Source organism: Frankliniella occidentalis, unplaced genomic scaffold (assembly GCF_000697945.3).
Source record: "Frankliniella occidentalis isolate FOCC.00 unplaced genomic scaffold, Focc_3.1 Scaffold29, whole genome shotgun sequence".
Taxonomy (NCBI): Eukaryota; Metazoa; Arthropoda; class Insecta; order Thysanoptera; family Thripidae; genus Frankliniella; species Frankliniella occidentalis.
Window position 1 is genome coordinate 691,548 of NW_026267159.1, and position 18,817 is coordinate 710,364.

General features: G+C 52.8%; 2 protein-coding genes across 2 annotated transcripts in view; both read right to left on the bottom strand.

Moving 5' to 3' along the window:
- LOC113202436 (epidermal retinol dehydrogenase 2-like) overlaps positions 1 to 18,817 on the bottom strand; it is a 161,417-nt gene that overhangs the window by 123,139 nt on the left and 19,461 nt on the right. The window lies entirely within an intron of this gene.
- LOC113203014 (esterase E4-like) lies at positions 350 to 5,105 on the bottom strand. Its single transcript, XM_026417493.2, has 11 exons — positions 4,963 to 5,105; positions 4,741 to 4,825; positions 4,365 to 4,518; positions 3,866 to 4,012; positions 3,632 to 3,776; positions 3,252 to 3,437; positions 2,947 to 3,155; positions 2,692 to 2,869; positions 2,390 to 2,595; positions 2,033 to 2,316; positions 350 to 563 (listed from the first exon to the last, which is right to left on the bottom strand). The coding sequence occupies exons 1-11, from the start codon at positions 4,988 to 4,990 to the stop codon at positions 377 to 379; spliced, it is 1,809 nt and encodes a 602-aa protein (XP_026273278.2). The 5' UTR covers positions 4,991 to 5,105; the 3' UTR covers positions 350 to 376.

The following is an 18,817-nucleotide window of genomic DNA, read 5'->3' on the forward strand; positions in this document are numbered from 1 at the left end:
CGCCTACATGAGCCCGAAATTTCTGGCATTGAAAAATCCCCGTAAGTAGTAAGCGCAGTGAGAGATTATTAACACCACCAACACGTTGTGATACTAAAATCACTTCTACTACTAATTCATGCTCTATCCTACCGTACCGACCTAAACTCTAAACTGGCTCAATCGACTGTCCAGACTTGACTTAGACTGACATGTCCTGGGCTGCAGCGCTCCGCTGGCTTGTTCCCTCACGGTTACCAACATAAAAATACCCCCGTCACTTGACTGCGTTGGACCGCGTACACGGCTTTTTCTGACGATGAACGGGGAAAGCTCAGGGTTTTTCTCTCTCGTTCCGAAAAGACTTCAGTTATATTTTCATAACCGTTTTAATAATTTACGCGCTCTTGTCGTCCCTGTACTGAGAATACGTGAAGAGCCAGAAATCAGCGTTTTGGCCCATAATCGGTTCTTCCCGGACGTCCAAGGTCTCGGCGATATTTAAGAAGATGACGTTGCCAGGTAGGGTGCGGAACTCGTTGGGCGTCCACTTGCCTTCGTGGTCTGGCCCGGGGTCGGGGATCCTACGTCAAGAAAAGAATAAGAAGGCGAGTGAAAATATATTAAAAGGGGCGCCGCCGCACTAACAACAATTCGTGAAAGTGCCGGTACTGGTAAAAGCTCTAGAAAAATGCCGTGGGAATGAACTTAAATCGTTAAGCAGCGAGATTTTAAAATACTACTTGCTAGGAAACATTGTCCTGCAAAAATTCTTTAATTTGAGTTTACACTAAGTTTCTCACATACTGCTCCACGCACAAAAGATTTAAAGCCCTTGTAAGGCAAATTCTTTGTATCACAAACAATTAAAATGAAGTGTTTGTCATGTGTCTGCTAGTGATTCTTTGAACATTACAAACCTAATTCTTTGGAGACGAACACGCTGTGAAAAAATGTCCTAGAAAATTCACAACATAGGTATTTGTTTTAATTCCCAAAATATTGCTTGTCGATCATTTCCAAATCCATACGCTGGCCCAACATACCATACATCGAAAAGGTATCGGGAAAAATTCGAAAATATGTCGAAGTTCAGAAATGTATCGGAATCGAGGTGGAAACGACTAAGGTAATCCGGCTGACAACCATTAGGTAATCCGGCAGGTGTAATCCGGGGTAATTCGAAAAACTCCACGGTAATCCGGGGAAAAATTTAGGGTAATCCGGGAAAATTTTACAGTGATCAGGGGTAATCCTAGAGAAAAAGCAACGAAATCCGGAGGATACTCCAGAGGTAATCCGGGTGACGCGTAATCCAGCTGACACAAAGTTTAACAGTCGTTTCCCCCTCGATCGGAATAATGTCGGAAACTAGTCGGATCTCGGTTGTACAATGTCGGAGATCGGGTTAACTCCGGATGTCTGACATTGGAGGTCGGAAACCACCGACAAGAAGCTTGTCGGAAAGGCGGATCTTCGGTTGTGGAATGTCGGAGATCGGGTTATCCTCGGATGTCCGAAATCGGAGGTCCGAAAACTACGTATTTCGGAGAGCAGCCGAGGTATAGGATGTCGGGATGTCTTATGTCGGGGATGTCGGATATCCGAATGTCGGACTTCGGAAAGCGACCAAGGTGCGGGTTGTCGGAATGACCGAGCCGGATGTCAGACCTCGGAGAGCAGCCGAGAAGTGGGATGCCAAGATGACAATACCGACTTCCGAAAGCTTATATCGGAAGTGGGGATTAGACACAATCCGAAATAAATCCAACATATTTCCGACGTTGGTAAAATGTCCAAATCATGTTGATACACTGTCGGAACAGATGTCGGAATTATGTCGAAAAAATAATGTCTCACCGGGCCACCAGGGCCACACAAAGTGCACACCTGAAGATTTTTTCCGTAATGCTACCACCACTTTTCACATAGAGACACTGCTGTTTGCGAGGTACTAAGAGTGAACGACGAAGTTCGCAACATTAACATTTGCGAACCAAATCTATCTGGAGTTAAGGATTTTTTTAACGGTGTTGACCGTAGTGCAGCTCACCCGCTTCTGATGTACGACGACCATATTTTGACCATCCGGCGCAGCGTGTCCGACGCAAGGCCATCACCCTCGAGCCGCTGTTGAAGCACGCTCATCTTCCAAAGGTAGCCCAGCTCATCAGAGTGCACCGCCCCGCCGGTCGCCTGCGCCGGATCCACTAAGTTAGAGGTGCTGTAGTTGGCCCGGACGGCGAAGCGGTACACGTAAGTCTGAGACCGGTGGCTTCGCGCCCGCAGCTCTGCCAGGCGATTCATATCGGTGCCTATGACGATGTCGTCGAGGTACTGTGACATAAAAAGAGGCGGATGTAGCAATAGTCAGTGATGGGTCACGCCGGTCAAAAGTAAACTATTGTACCAATTTAAAAACGCATGTATCGTCGCAAGCGGAGTTGTTGTATCGAAAGAAATATTGGTACGTCTTCGCAACCGCCCTCTCTAAGGTATATTTGTTGGTGAGCTTTAGGTAGGCAGCCGTATCAGTTGATGGCTTGACGTTCTTTGGGAAAACGGTGTCCAGGTGCGCTATCCTGAAGCGCATATAGTCAGGCCTCGCAGCATACCCTAAAAGAATAAAATTCACGGCAGATGTCAAAATGGATTTACTTCATATTTCTGAATCGTCGTTGGATCACTTCATCAAAATTTGTCGAGCCTCACCGTAATAGTAAAAGCTGAAGAGCCACTCCCGCGAGTTCATTCCCATAAATATTGGAAGTGGGTTCTTGTCCGCTAGGATGTACTTCTCGGGGTCCTGGGTAATTAGCGGCGCCTCGTATCCATCGTGTGGACTCCTCCGTTCCGGTGAGGTGGCGAAGGGGATCTGTGTCGCATTACTCTGAAAGCCAGAACGATATTTCAGTACATCGGTAAGCAGTTATGATTCATTTTTCTTTGGTGATTAGAGACGCTCACATTCATGCTGTCGTTCGCCAGTGCCACTGCGGCAGCCAGGATGTCCATGGCGGGGAGCTCCATAACAAGGCGCGCCACGTCCTGCAGACTCACGGTGCTGCCGTTAGTAAGGCGGGACCCCAAGTCCAGCGCCACGTCAAAGTTGTCCTCGTTGTACCCCCAGCTGTGGAGTGCCGACCCACTTTCCAGGATGACTCGATGTGCTAGGTCTGATCAGGCGACCCACGAATCAGACTGTTACTTTCTAAGTGTCAAAAATCGTCAGTAATACGAAACTACAATAATTGCGTTTTTCTGTCTCCCACCTTTGGGCTCGGGCAACAGAGACAACCAGTGCGCTGAGACTGCGCCGGCGGACTGGCCCCCTATGGTGATTAGGTCTGGGTTCCCGCCGAACGCATCAATATTCCTGTGAACCCACTGGAGGGCGGCGATCTGGTCCTTAATCCCAACGTTCCCGGGCACGACGTCGTTATCCAAGTTCAGGAAGCCTTCGAAAAGCAGGACGCGTGAATGTCAATGCAAAACATATGCGGTCAGACGAGACAGACAAACGAAAGTGAAAGTGTACAAGAAAGAAACGCCGGCCGAAAAAGGTGTGCGACCAGATGCAGTATACCGTGTACCGGCTGCCCCTTTCTCTCCGAGACTTATTTCCGACAGTCGCGTTAGACGCTAAACGTACCGAATGCATTAAGGCGATAGTTGATGGTGACCACGACCATATCATTGAGCATAAAGAACTCCGGCCCGAAGGTTAAGCTCGACCCCGAGCCAAACAGAAAGGAACCTCCGTGAATGAAAAAATACACGGCGAGAAGTTCAGTAGACTAGTGAAAAACAAAAGAGGGGGAGGGCTCTAGTAGAAAATAATGAAGCGAATACATTGCTGGTATAAAAGCTTCAAATGCTTACTTACGCCTTCGGCCCTCGGAGAATACACGTTAAGGTACAGACAGTCCTCAGACCCAGTCAACTTCTGGGTGTAGATGTCCTGCTGCAGGCACGCAGAACCCTCCGTGGTTGCATTCCGCACGCCTGACCAGCCAGCAGCGGGCAGCGGGGCCTTCCTTAAGAAAAAAGTTATGTAACGTGTGTAACTGACGACAAAAAGAGCAAATCCTTACTAATCTTACTCTCTTCGCAACGTCTGCGACCTGTTAAATCAGGCGCGCACCTCCACAGGGTTTTCGGTGTGAATTAATACTAGCAGATCAGTTACGCCACTCCATACTTCAGAAGTTATAAAAGTCAATGTGGCACATTTATTGTACATGCTCGTTGGAAACAGGCCAGTGAGTTGGAGAAAGAAATAATTCAGTTTTCTCAAAAGAAAAAGAAACATTTCTGAAATATTTCGTTTTTGCAGTCCTGGTTCTTTCCAAACATCGCTATTTACTGTACGCCGCGAATGATACCTTGAAGCGCAACTCTCCTGTAGGCGGCCGTGCGTACGGGATCCCTCGAAAAGCAGCGTAACGGATATTGTATTCAGGAAACTCCACCCACTCTCCCCGAAGTCTGCCCTCTATCACAGAGACTTCGGGAACGGCTGAGTCCGGTGTTGGGGCCCTGAGATCAAAAAAAGTGTATCACTACTATGATCGGGTTGGCCATATTTCTTGATAAGAAGTCACCGTACCGGGTGTAACTGAGAATGCGCAACAGTGTTGCGGGATTGCATACCCGCCAGGGCTGCAGGGGCCATTGCGCCTTACGGGCTAACTGGGTAGGCAAACCCGCAACACTGTTGCGCATTCTCAGTTACACCCGGTACACGCGCTACAAACATACTCATCACCCGGGTCACGAAGAGCGAAGTAGGTGGCTACCGCTACTGCGATGGCAACAATAACCACGACCCCAGCAATGATCCACACTAAGCAGAGATACAGGTATTATAAATGAGTTTTCGTACGATGAAAACTATAGCTTATAATCTAAACAGCAATAAGCTTAAGCGTGGCTGATGTATGTACTGCAGGGAAGGCACGGCGCGTCGGTCGAATCACGTACCCAGCTTCCTCCGCCGGGTGGGCGACATGTTATTGCCCAGGTGGTCAGGGCCAGACTGGCAAGCGTAGGCATGGCCATGCCGTGATGCCCAGTATCAGCAGCAGCCGATAGCAGAAGCCAAAAGTCCTTAGCTTACAGCTGGCCTTCTACTGATTGGCAACTGGCTTGTTTACTGTTAAATGTGAGGATTTGATACACTGTTAACTCAAATGTGATACTATTGTGGTTTAGCTAATGAAGAGAACAAGTTTAAAACCTTCACATTCTAGAGCACCCAGCTAGTCAAATTAGGCAATATCCAAGCACCCGGCGCTTTACCCGATATAAGCCACTGGGTGCCCTTCATTGTTTTGTTTTGTTAAAGTAAGGAAACGTGCCCTATATTAGCTAGAGCACTTGAGTTAACAGTGTACGCACAGTGAAAAGCAGAGCAGAGCTTATCAATCCCCTCACCTCACATGTAGCTTCTCTAGGCGGGAGAGCGTAATGTTGCCCAGTTAGTCGGAAAGGAGACTAACAAACATGGCGAAGTTCTGATGCCCGGTATCAGCCGCGATATATCAAAACTCAAGGGTACTAACTAGATGTGGGATAGGAACTAAACTAGCGGCCAGCAATGGCTCTCATCTTACAAGAGACAAGAAAAATCCTTTCCACTTAACAAAGGTAGCTTTCCAGGCGCAAGTCGGATGGGAATTGAAATTTTTCCTAAACATCAACCAGTATAGGGTTTACTTACACCCCTACACTTCTTCTTGTCCCAAATATTCATCTAGTGCCTGAACGTTAAAAAGAAGAGCGAAACGGACAAAATTTTGGTATACGCCACACGGTACTGTTTGTGAGGTTCCGGAAAAAATTGACATTCCAACCAAGTTGTTTACATATAACCCTTTTTTTTAAGATTCCGTTTTAAGGCGGTTAAAACACCTGTGAAGAATCCCTTCAAAGTGGCGATGGCGAAGGACAAACCGGACGGCCATTACCTTACAAAAAAATCTTAACAAAACATATTACGTCTCAAAGGAAACACGTTAGCATTAAACTCCGTCCTGGAGCCCAAACGCGTTCCAGTAAATGTATGCGTTATGAGACGGGACGGCGCAGCGCGTCGCTTCTTTTCTCGGTTGGACAAAAAGAGAGGCATTTCCCCCTGCAATATTAAAGCGGCAGCACAGCGCTGACGGCTCCCCTCCAGAAGGACACACACAAACATCATATAACTACTTCTGGATTCAAAAGGTGAATGTTTTTAGAGGCAGTCGCTTGCGTCCATCCTCCCTCTTCCCCCCTTCCCTTTTTGCCCCGGCCACGACTTACCCCTTTTATCTTTCCTGTAATTAACACTGCAGGTAATGTGACCGACGGAGGTAAAAAAAAAACAATGGTACGACGCTCGACACTGACAAAAAAATGTTTTGAATTATCAAACGTTTAAGTAACCAGGTGTTCACGCATACTGACTCAACCGGACTCAACCATCAACCCAGCTGACGACGGATAACAATAGATTTTCAGCCCAGGCGGCAGAAGGGAGAGTACTGCGCTGACGAAAAGGTTCCCAAATTACGATTAAATGCAAGCGCCCCTGTTGGTGTATGCGGGTGGGCGCACACGCACGAACTGACTCAACGACGGACCCGCGAAAAAGGATACAAACGGTTCCACCGTAATTTTCGCGGCAGTGCACTTTGTCGTGGTGGCGCCACGAGATTGAAAGCCCCGCTGTCCAGCAATCCCCTATCAATCAGCATGCCATTGAAAATCCGGGCAAGCGAGCCGGCCAGCTAGCCATGGGGACACACTGCACCGGCTAAACCGTGCCCACGGGTCAATTCCACGACAGGTCCTTTTTGTAAGGGAGAGGGGGAAGTGAGGGGAGGAGGGGGGTGAGAGTATAAAGGGGGCACCACAAAACAACCTCAGAGGTGGGGGTCGTACTGCAGCCCCTCCCGTGCATGCGCGCACGAACGCACACGTGCACAGTTAAAGTCTTACGAAGCAAAATGCCAAATGCTTCGTACCTACGAAGGATTTGCTCCCTACGAAGCGTCCAAATCCTTCGTATTACAAAGGATTTGGCATTTTTCTTCGTAAGACTTTAACAGTGTGGCTCGGTGCGTGCTCGTACGGACGGATAAAAAGTCAAATAAATGTGGAGGAACGCATCAAACGGGGACCCCTTGTCAGTCGGAGGAACGCCCTCCCCGGGCACTGCACTCCACCCGCCCAGCACCCCATGCCCCGCCCCGCCTTAAAGCCAAGGGGAAGCAGTGCAAGAAGAGCCAGTCTTAGTAGCATTTCGCGTGTGATTTCCCCCTTAGTGCATGCGCGCTCCCGGAGGGGCAAAGTACATGCTAAGCCGAGCCGAGAGATTTCACTCCGTCAGCTCTCAAAGTGCATGTAGCACCATCGCCCCCACGCACGCTGCGCACGCGTGAGGCGTTACACTGCGGGAAAAGGGCGCGGCAGAGATGGGACGAGTCAATGAAAGGAGTAGAAGAGGCAACCGAAAATCACTAAAGTGTGCAAACTTAACATGATTCTCGTTACGGCGTTGTTTTTGGCAAAGTCCTCTAACGAATTTCAATTATTACAGGCAAAATGTACCTAGCTCAGTCATTTTTGCAGTGTGACGAGCCGTTTTCGCGCCCCGGTGCACCATATGTGCCCGAGGGTCTCACGTCCCACCTCTCCTCCCACCCTCTCCCTCTCTCGTTCTCTCGTCGCCCGAGGGTCTGAGTGTAAGAGGAAGGAAGGAAAACATTTTCAAGAGGATTTTAGCGGTGTGCAGCGTGTTGTTGCATCAGTCGCTGTCATGCAGTGTAGTGTGCACGGATAAGTCGGCAAAGGGGCACCTCTCTCCTCGCATCCCGGCGAACCGCCAAAGTAGACGAGAAATAAGTAGTGGAGTATAAGGCGCTTGGCGTCTTGGGGTTGTACGAGAGGCCGCCTCCCGGAAGGAATCACTACATCCAGCCAAAAGAGAGAAAGAGGCGGTCAGTCAGTGGAGCCAACAAACGGAAAAATGAGGGCAATCGAGCAACAGGAGACATGGAGGAAGGCACCTCCACCCGGCCCGCCGGCCGTATCGACATTTCCGTTCCTGTTGTTGTTGTTGTTGTTGTTCCCCGGCCCCCTTCCGCCATAGTCAGGGTGGGGACCGTAATCAACTGCGCGCAACTCGCACCACTGAATTTCTCATCACCGCGGATTGCAACGTCGCGCTCTCGTCGGCCTTTCCGCGCGATAATCATAATTATTTGAATATGAATCACACTGCGTGGGGCGCACGCGGGGCAGGGCGGGCGCGATACGAGTGACAGCGCAGCGACAGTGACGCCGGCGCCACTCGGCCCTGTTCGAGCGCGAATAATCGCCCCGCTATTAGCACTATCGCGTCGTGATTAATTAAGCGGACAAGGGCGCAGTTTTAATGGCGGCCGGGCCATCCGACGCTTTGGCGAGCGGCGGGTGTGAAATCAACACACAGGCGACATTCGGTCACAATAAATCCAACAAAAAAAGTGAATCGTTGGAGTTCCACAGGTCTGCACACTAAAATCTTCTGAACTCGATTAACTTTCGGATTCATGTCAACATCAACCGCTCATGCACTTGTACAAGTGTATTAACGTTAATACACCAGTAGGAATACATGAGTTAAAATTGGTGTAGTAAAAAAATGCGTATAAGCTTTGCATGTTGACAAAAATCCGTAAGCCGTATGAATAAAAATAAAGTCCATAGAATTTTAGTATGTGTACCCGAGGATTATTCACATTGTGACCATACCATTTCCTGGTAAGTTGCCTTGCAGAGGAGGCGCAGGCGACTGACGTGTAATACGCGTCCGGCGGCGTGTGACACAACATTCCTGGAGACGCGACGCGCGGGACTCTTATCATTTTAAGGGAGAGAGAGAGGGGGGGGAGAGGGATGAGTGAGTAGGGCAGGGGGTGGTGTTGGAGGAGGCGTAAGAGAAGGGGGCACTTGAAAACTTGGTGATATTGTGAATAACTCAACGGGGCTTATTTGCAGTGCAGACAAGTTTGGCGTTTATTAAAGGGTGGGCGGGTGGCAGCCTTCGCCTCAACACCAAAGCAGCAGGGGGGCGAGATGAGGGGGACACGGGGAGGGGTACCAGACATGACAACGCCACAGTATACACAAGCCGAGGCCTGGACGGACAGATTCCACATCCTTACTTTTCTCGCTGCTTTTCAAGGTGACGCTGCAAAGTTTATAAGCATTCAAATTTTAACAAAAGGCAAAGATGGCAAAAATTGAAAAAAGAACAATTTGACAGTGTTGATGCTGGCGCTGCTGCTGCTGCTGCGAGAGCAGCGCCGATGAAAAGAGCGGGCGAGTGAATACACAAGCCATCGAGTGCGGACGGAATGGAAGAAAAATAGCGGCGCCATCGGGCGGCACAGCAGCAGCAGCAGCGCAGGCAGACCGCGGCTAACTAACCGCCCCGCACGCTGCTCCTCCGGCCCGTCGCTCTCTCCCTCTCTCGCTCTCCCCTCTGCTGCTCTCGCTCCTCTCCCTCTCTCGCTCCAGGCGCGCTGCTCTCCCGACCAACAGGCCGTGTAATGCCCCCATTTAAATGCTTCGACAGACCGGCTGACGCGTTATTTTTCACGGCGAAAGTGGCCCCCGTCCTCTCTGTAAAAGTACTTTTAGTGGTGAGCGAGCAGCAGCCGGCCGGAGGTCCTTAAGGATAATCACAGCCCGGGCTGTCCTTCCCCCCGATCTCCCTCGGCCATCTCTTCTCCCTCTCTCTCTCTCACCCCAGCGACATGACGGCTGTGCCCGCCACCCTCACGTCGTCCATTTCCTACGCCTTTGCACCGCCGGAAATGTGTTGTTATGTGCTGCTCGACGGGGTCCCTCCTCCTCCTCCTCCTGGCAGGCAGGCGAGGCCCCCGCAGGAGCAGCAGGATGTGTTGACGAAAAGGGTGGGTGGGCTTAAATTGAAATGTTTGGAAGGGAAATGCGGCAATCAGCAGTGTGACAGGGGGGAGCGGCGGCCGCTCACTCTAGTCCGCGCGGCACGGGAGGGCCCCGCTTGTCCCCCACGCGCGGCGCGCGAGCTAGGAGGAGCGTGCGAGCGTGCAGGAATGTGCGCGAACACGCTCGCACGGCACACCCGCAGGCACCCCTTCCTAGAGTGACGGGGCCGCCGGTGAGGAAAAGTGGAGAGAAAAGTGTGTCAACTCTCTGTCTCATCCACCAACCAGGCCAGCCAGCCCAGGCAGGCGCAACGGCGACCAGAGTAAAGCGGAGCTTAAACCGGCCGGCCTTTCACCGTGGCGTTGACGAAGCGCAGGGGCGGGGGCACAGAGAAAAGGGTGTAGGAGGGGGTGAGGAAGGAAGAGGGTCAAGGGGTGGGGGGCTGATAAATCGTGATGGCCTGTATGCCATGGGCTGACCCTTACAAAGGATTTCCCGCCAGAGCGTCTTCTGTCCCAAATAACAACCACTCCAGGCCCCCTCCCCCCTTCTTTCCACCACTCATCACCTTTTCTTCTCATGACTTTCTCTCATCCTAATTGACATCATTTCGTCCAGGCACAACACGCGGGGCCTAGGCTAGAGAGAGAGAGAAAGAGAGAGAAAATATGGAGGGAGTCGGCAACGGGCAGAGAAAGTGAGAGAGAGAACAAGGAGGACCACAAAAAAAACACATGGACAAAAAAATAAGATTTGGGATGGCTGGTGGCGGTGCGTTTTGCTTCCCCCCGTTTGTTGTTGTTTTCGCGAGAGGGATGAGAGAGAGTGAAAAGTGGGAGAGAGAGGTTAGGTGGGAGGGGGATGAAGGAGAACAAGAGAGAGAGAGAAAACACGGCGCGTCCACATGAGAGCCGCGCGGGCACATGTCACCCGCAGCGACCATGCCGATTATGTCTTGCGACAGAGTGAGGGGGGGAGGGGGAGCAAGAGGAGAACGGCGCAGGAAGAATCCTCCAGCAAAGTGACAGCATTACACCCTGACGCGGGCGGACGGACGTCATGAATCGCCAGCCGCTCTGCGGCCCGAGGGAAGTCCCCCGCCCCTTGTGTCCTAGCGGGGCGGGGCGGGGAGGAGCAGGGTGGGGGCGGGGCGGGGCCAGGGACAAATAAAGGTGCCGTTCATCCTTTCATATTTCTCACACAGCATCGACGACTTTGCATTTCTCATCCCCCGCCATATATTTCCAGCTGTGTGTCCGCTGTGTCTGCTGCCGTCTCACTCCCACAATACGCCTGGGCGGTGTGTGGGTGGAGAGAGAGAGAGAGAGAGAGAGAGAGAGAGAGAGAGAGAGAGAGAGAGAGAGAGAGAGAGAGCGACAGAGACGGAGCATGTGCTCTCTTTCACACATTCGTGAGGCGATGTATCCCAATGAACACGTGCCGAATACGCAATGAAAACCAACAAAACAAACGCGCCGCACCCCTCTCCACGCACAGCCGCAGGTTCTCCCTCTCCCTCTCCCTCTCCCTCTCTCTCTCTCTCGCTCTCGCTCTCCCGCGGGACAGCGATGGCATTGCGAGAGGGTGCGACGAAGAGGCCAGAGACCGCACTCACTCCCCTGGCTCCGCCCGCCAAGTCCTCTCCCCCTCTGTCACGTGGTCTCTCCGGAGTGGCGTAGCGTGGCGTGGCCGGGCGGGGCGGGGCGGGCTAGTGGGATTGTGTTGATCCTCGTGTGTTCCAGCAGCAGCAGGATCTCCGCTATCATCTTTCGAGTGATCACTTAATGCCGCCTGTCGGAAGCACCCCCTCGGCGCCGCGCGAGATTTCATTTAGTTTTTTCTTCTTCTCCCTTTCTTCTCTTTTTTTCTGCTTGGCTCCCCAGTCGCCTCCTCTCACTTCCGGCCGAGTTTCGCACGTCTCTACTCTGCACGCGGTCATACATGGTCCGTCTCTACTCTACGCTGTTAGTCTCTACAACTTCCATCCCTCCAACCACAAAAACACCAATATTCAACAAAAATCGAAAAATCTCGTGCCTTGCTCCTCCCACGACGACGGACGGGCAGCAAGGGGGGACGCATCCATCAGTTCCTCAACTTGTATCCACCGCGCCACGCCCTAAACCAATAACGGCCGAGAGCATTCCCAAAAACACGCAATAAAGAGAGGGGAAGGGGGGGGAGGGGGGATGTGGAGAGGAAAGTAAAGGGGGGGGGAGAATGTCATGCGCGATTCTTGGACGGGAAGTGGCGGAGCGTAGTGCGGCACGTGCGGCCGAGAAACAATGTTGCGCCGCTCGAGGGGGGTGGTCAGGGCGAGGGGAGGGGAGGTATTTATCATCCATGATTGCTATCCGCTCACCGTCACCAGACAAAAACATAAACGACTTTATGGCGCGATAAAAGGTCCTGCTGCTGGTGCTGGTGGTGCTGCTGCCGCCGCCGGACAGAGCGAGAGAGCGAAAGAGAAAGAGGGAGAGAGGTGACGTCGCCAAATTGCCGATCACTTTCGCCGTAAAGCCCAGCAGCAGCGGCAGCAGCAGCGGCAGCAGCAGCGGCAGCAGCAGCGGCAGCAGCAGCGGCATCAGCAGCGGCAGCAGCAGCGGCAGCAGCAGCAGCGGCAGCAGCAGCGGCAGCAGCAGCGGCAGCAGCAGGGACACTATAGGCAGGAGGGAAGTCCAGAATCAAAGTGCGTGTCGGAACGACTGGGAGAGGGGGAGGGGAGGACGTCCAACGCTCATGCAAATATTATACACACTTGAGTGCTAATAATTTGAGGGCTTTTACAGGTGCATTAAAATGAAGCCAGCGGGGGGGGCACATCAGTTTAGTATAGCTCTACGCTGGCGGGGACGTTTAGTGTTCAGTTGCGTTTACAACAAAGTGGTGGTAAACATGTATCAGTGTGGTTAAACATTTTCATTCGCGTTAATGAAAAAAAAAGTACTTTACACAATCAGTTGGTTTTTCCTTCATATTTTAATTTTACCGCATTTACTTTTCCGGTGTACCAGTGAGGCAAAGGTGTACCCAAAGGTAATGGTTAGACGGCGGTGCTCGCCGAGGCACGCACATCACATGCGCACACGCAGGCCGGAGAGGGGTTGACGAACAAAGGGGTGGCGGAGGGGTTATATTGGAGGGAGAAGTATGCTACACATTTTGATTGAGGACGGGCTGACCCTTACAAAGGATTTCCCGCCAGAGCGTCTTCTGTCCCAAATAACAACCACTCCCCAGCCCCCCTCCCCCCTTCTTTCCACCACTCATCACCTTTTCTTCTCATGACTTTCTCTCATCCTAATTGACATCATTTCGTCCAGGCACAACACGCGGGGCCTAGGCTAGAGAGAGAGAGAAAGAGAGAGAAAATATGGAGGGAGTCGGCAACGGGCAGAGAAAGTGAGAGAGAGAACAAGGAGGACCACAAAAAAAACACATGGACAAAAAAATAAGATTTGGGATGGCTGGTGGCGGTGCGTTTTGCTTCCCCCCGTTTGTTGTTGTTTTCGCGAGAGGGATGAGAGAGAGTGAAAAGTGGGAGAGAGAGGTTAGGTGGGAGGGGGATGAAGGAGAACAAGAGAGAGAGAGAAAACACGGCGCGTCCACATGAGAGCCGCGCGGGCACATGTCACCCGCAGCGACCATGCCGATTATGTCTTGCGACAGAGTGAGGGGGGGAGGGGAGCAAGAGGAGAACGGCGCAGGAAGAATCCTCCAGCAAAGTGACAGCATTACACCCCCAACAAAAAAAAGTTAATCGTTGGAGTTTCACAGGTCTGCACACTAAAATCTCCTGAACTCGATTAACCATAACTTTCGGATTCATGTCAACATCAACCGCTTACGATTTTGTTCAAACTGGTGTAGTAAAAAATGCGTAAGCGTAGCATGTTGACAAAAATCCGTAAGCCGTATGAATAATGAAAAAAAAGTCCATAGAATTTTAGTATGTGTACCCGAGGATTATTCACATTGTGACCATACCATTTCCTGGTAAGTTGCCTTGCAGAGGAGGCGCAGGCGACTGACGTGTAATACGCGTCCGGCGGCGTGTGACACAACATTCCTGGAGACGCGACGCGCGGGACTCTTATCATTTTAAGGGAGAGAGAGAGGGGGGGGAGAGGGATGAGTGAGTAGGGCAGGGGGTGGTGTTGGAGGAGGCGTAAGAGAAGGGGGCACTTGAAAACTTGGTGATATTGTGAATAACTCAACGGGGCTTATTTGCAGTGCAGACAAGTTTGGCGTTTATTAAAGGGTGGGCGGGTGGCAGCCTTCGCCTCAACACCAAAGCAGCAGGGGGGCGAGATGAGGGGGACACGGGGAGGGGCACCACCAGACATGACAACGCCACACACAAGCCGAGGCCTGGACGGACAGATTCCACATCCTTACTTTTCTCGCTGCTTTTCAAGGTGACGCTGCAAAGTTTATAAGCATTCAAATTTTAACAAAAGGCAAAGATGGCAAAAATTGAAAAAAGAACAATTTGACAGTGTTGATGCTGGCGCTGCTGCTGCTGCTGCGAGAGCAGCGCCGATGAAAAGAGCGGGCGAGTGAATACACAAGCCATCGAGTGCGGACGGAATGGAAGAAAAATAGCGGCGCCATCGGGCGGCACAGCAGCAGCAGCAGCGCAGGCAGACCGCGGCTAACTAACCGCCCCGCACGCTGCTCCTCCGGCCCGTCGCTCTCTCCCTCTCTCGCTCTCCCCTCTGCTGCTCTCGCTCCTCTCCCTCTCTCGCTCCAGGCGCGCTGCTCTCCCGACCAACAGGCCGTGTAATGCCCCCATTTAAATGCTTCGACAGACCGGCTGACGCGTTATTTTTCACGGCGAAAGTGGCCCCCGTCCTCTCTGTAAAAGTACTTTTAGTGGTGAGCGAGCAGCAGCCGGCCGGAGGTCCTTAAGGATAATCACAGCCCGGGCTGTCCTTCCCCCCGATCTCCCTCGGCCATCTCTTCTCCCTCTCTCTCTCTCACCCCAGCGACATGACGGCTGTGCCCGCCACCCTCACGTCGTCCATTTCCTACGCCTTTGCACCGCCGGAAATGTGTTGTTATGTGCTGCTCGACGGGGTCCCTCCTCCTCCTCCTCCTGGCAGGCAGGCGAGGCCCCCGCAGGAGCAGCAGGATGTGTTGACGAAAAGGGTGGGTGGGCTTAAATTGAAATGTTTGGAAGGGAAATGCGGCAATCAGCAGTGTGACAGGGGGGAGCGGCGGCCGCTCACTCTAGTCCGCGCGGCACGGGAGGGCCCCGCTTGTCCCCCACGCGCGGCGCGCGAGCTAGGAGGAGCGTGCGAGCGTGCAGGAATGTGCGCGAACACGCTCGCACGGCACACCCGCAGGCACCCCTTCCTAGAGTGACGGGGCCGCCGGTGAGGAAAAGTGGAGAGAAAAGTGTGTCAACTCTCTGTCTCATCCACCAACCAGGCCAGCCAGCCCAGGCAGGCGCAACGGCGACCAGAGTAAAGCGGAGCTTAAACCGGCCGGCCTTTCACCGTGGCGTTGACGAAGCGCAGGGGCGGGGGCACAGAGAAAAGGGTGTAGGAGGGGGTGAGGAAGGAAGAGGGTCAAGGGGTGGGGGGCTGATAAATCGTGATGGCCTGTATGCCATGGGCTGACCCTTACAAAGGATTTCCCGCCAGAGCGTCTTCTGTCCCAAATAACAACCACTCCAGGCCCCCTCCCCCCTTCTTTCCACCACTCATCACCTTTTCTTCTCATGACTTTCTCTCATCCTAATTGACATCATTTCGTCCAGGCACAACACGCGGGGCCTAGGCTAGAGAGAGAGAGAAAGAGAGAGAAAATATGGAGGGAGTCGGCAACGGGCAGAGAAAGTGAGAGAGAGAACAAGGAGGACCACAAAAAAAACACATGGACAAAAAAATAAGATTTGGGATGGCTGGTGGCGGTGCGTTTTGCTTCCCCCCGTTTGTTGTTGTTTTCGCGAGAGGGATGAGAGAGAGTGAAAAGTGGGAGAGAGAGGTTAGGTGGGAGGGGGATGAAGGAGAACAAGAGAGAGAGAGAAAACACGGCGCGTCCACATGAGAGCCGCGCGGGCACATGTCACCCGCAGCGACCATGCCGATTATGTCTTGCGACAGAGTGAGGGGGGGAGGGGGAGCAAGAGGAGAACGGCGCAGGAAGAATCCTCCAGCAAAGTGACAGCATTACACCCTGACGCGGGCGGACGGACGTCATGAATCGCCAGCCGCTCTGCGGCCCGAGGGAAGTCCCCCGCCCCTTGTGTCCTAGCGGGGCGGGGCGGGGAGGAGCAGGGTGGGGGCGGGGCGGGGCCAGGGACAAATAAAGGTGCCGTTCATCCTTTCATATTTCTCACACAGCATCGACGACTTTGCATTTCTCATCCCCCGCCATATATTTCCAGCTGTGTGTCCGCTGTGTCTGCTGCCGTCTCACTCCCACAATACGCCTGGGCGGTGTGTGGGTGGAGAGAGAGAGAGAGAGAGAGAGAGAGAGAGAGAGAGAGAGAGAGAGAGAGAGAGAGAGAGAGCGACAGAGACGGAGCATGTGCTCTCTTTCACACATTCGTGAGGCGATGTATCCCAATGAACACGTGCCGAATACGCAATGAAAACCAACAAAACAAACGCGCCGCACCCCTCTCCACGCACAGCCGCAGGTTCTCCCTCTCCCTCTCCCTCTCCCTCTCTCTCTCTCTCGCTCTCGCTCTCCCGCGGGACAGCGATGGCATTGCGAGAGGGTGCGACGAAGAGGCCAGAGACCGCACTCACTCCCCTGGCTCCGCCCGCCAAGTCCTCTCCCCCTCTGTCACGTGGTCTCTCCGGAGTGGCGTAGCGTGGCGTGGCCGGGCGGGGCGGGGCGGGCTAGTGGGATTGTGTTGATCCTCGTGTGTTCCAGCAGCAGCAGGATCTCCGCTATCATCTTTCGAGTGATCACTTAATGCCGCCTGTCGGAAGCACCCCCTCGGCGCCGCGCGAGATTTCATTTAGTTTTTTCTTCTTCTCCCTTTCTTCTCTTTTTTTCTGCTTGGCTCCCCAGTCGCCTCCTCTCACTTCCGGCCGAGTTTCGCACGTCTCTACTCTGCACGCGGTCATACACGGTCCGTCTCTACTCTACGCTGTTAGTCTTCTAAAACTTCCATCCCTCCAACCACAAAAACACCAATATTCAACAAAAATCGAAAAATCTCGTGCCTTGCTCCTCCCACGACGACGGACGGGCAGCAAGGGGGGACGCATCCATCAGTTCCTCAACTTGTATCCACCGCGCCACGCCCTAAACCAATAACGGCCGAGAGCATTCCCAAAAACACGCAATAAAGAGAGGGGAAGGGGGGGGAGGGGGGATGTGGAGAGGAAAGTAAAGGGGGGGGGAGAATGTCATGCGCGATTCTTGGACGGGAAGTGGCGGAGCGTAGTGCGGCACGTGCGGCCGAGAAACAATGTTGCGCCGCTCGAGGGGGGTGGTCAGGGCGAGGGGAGGGGAGGTATTTATCATCCATGATTGCTATCCGCTCACCGTCACCAGACAAAAACATAAACGACTTTATGGCGCGATAAAAGGTCCTGCTGCTGGTGCTGGTGGTGCTGCTGCCGCCGCCGGACAGAGCGAGAGAGCGAAAGAGAAAGAGGGAGAGAGGTGACGTCGCCAAATTGCCGATCACTTTCGCCGTAAAGCCCAGCAGCAGCGGCAGCAGCAGCGGCAGCAGCAGCGGCAGCAGCAGCGGCAGCAGCAGCGGCATCAGCAGCGGCAGCAGCAGCGGCAGCAGCAGCAGCGGCAGCAGCAGCGGCAGCAGCAGCGGCAGCAGCAGGGACACTATAGGCAGGAGGGAAGTCCAGAATCAAAGTGCGTGTCGGAACGACTGGGAGAGGGGGAGGGGAGGACGTCCAACGCTCATGCAAATATTATACACACTTGAGTGCTAATAATTTGAGGGCTTTTACAGGTGCATTAAAATGAAGCCAGCGGGGGGGGCACATCAGTTTAGTATAGCTCTACGCTGGCGGGGACGTTTAGTGTTCAGTTGCGTTTACAACAAAGTGGTGGTAAACATGTATCAGTGTGGTTAAACATTTTCATTCGCGTTAATGAAAAAAAAAGTACTTTACACAATCAGTTGGTTTTTCCTTCATATTTTAATTTTACCGCATTTACTTTTCCGGTGTACCAGTGAGGCAAAGGTGTACCCAAAGGTAATGGTTAGACGGCGGTGCTCGCCGAGGCACGCACATCACATGCGCACACGCAGGCCGGAGAGGGGTTGACGAACAAAGGGGTGGCGGAGGGGTTATATTGGAGGGAGAAGTATGCTACACATTTTGATTGAGGACGGCTATGGGCAGCGGGGCGCCTCCTGGGGAGGCTGCACCGCACGGAACGGCAAGTGGGTATATCGAGTAGCGGTCGTTATCCCATTTATTTATTTATTATTATATATTTTTTTGAGGGGAGAAAAGTAAATTAAGTAAGCGAAGACGCCGCCGTTATTGACATGGAAATACGTTAGAATTTTCATTATTATTACAGAGGGATTCTGACAGGAGACGCGCGCGTCTCGCCGCAGACGACGAGGGGTCAAGAGGACTTGTATGACAAATAGGAGGGGTATGGGGGGGGGGGGAGCTGTCGGGGCGCCGCTGCGGCTGATCCGACCAATATGCCTGGCCCTCCCCTCCTGCTTCGACCCCCGAAAAATCCTCTCTCCTCGTCCTACCGCCATTACAACACCCCCCCCCCCCCTTGATCATGTACGTGGTTAGACTTACTATGGGGCCCATCAAAGGTATTCGTCCATTTTTTCGTCGCTTTGCGATGGCTCCCCTCAGAGCAGCGCAAGAGCTTCCCCGCTCCTTTCTTTTTCGCGTCCTTTTTTTTTATTCCTTTTTCATCCGGGCTTGAGGCCAAAGCG

Excerpts from the sequence above, each read along its gene's own strand:
- LOC113203014 (XM_026417493.2), bottom strand. The coding sequence starts at position 4,990 with ATGTCGCCCACCCGGCGGAGGAAGCTGG. Across the intron at positions 4,826-4,962 it reads CACCCGGCGGAGGAAGCTGG|TGTGGATCATTGCTGGGGTC; the intron begins GTACGTGATTCG and ends ATCTCTGCTTAG. Across the intron at positions 4,519-4,740 it reads CTTCGTGACCCGGGTGATGA|GGCCCCAACACCGGACTCAG; the intron begins GTATGTTTGTAG and ends TTTTGATCTCAG.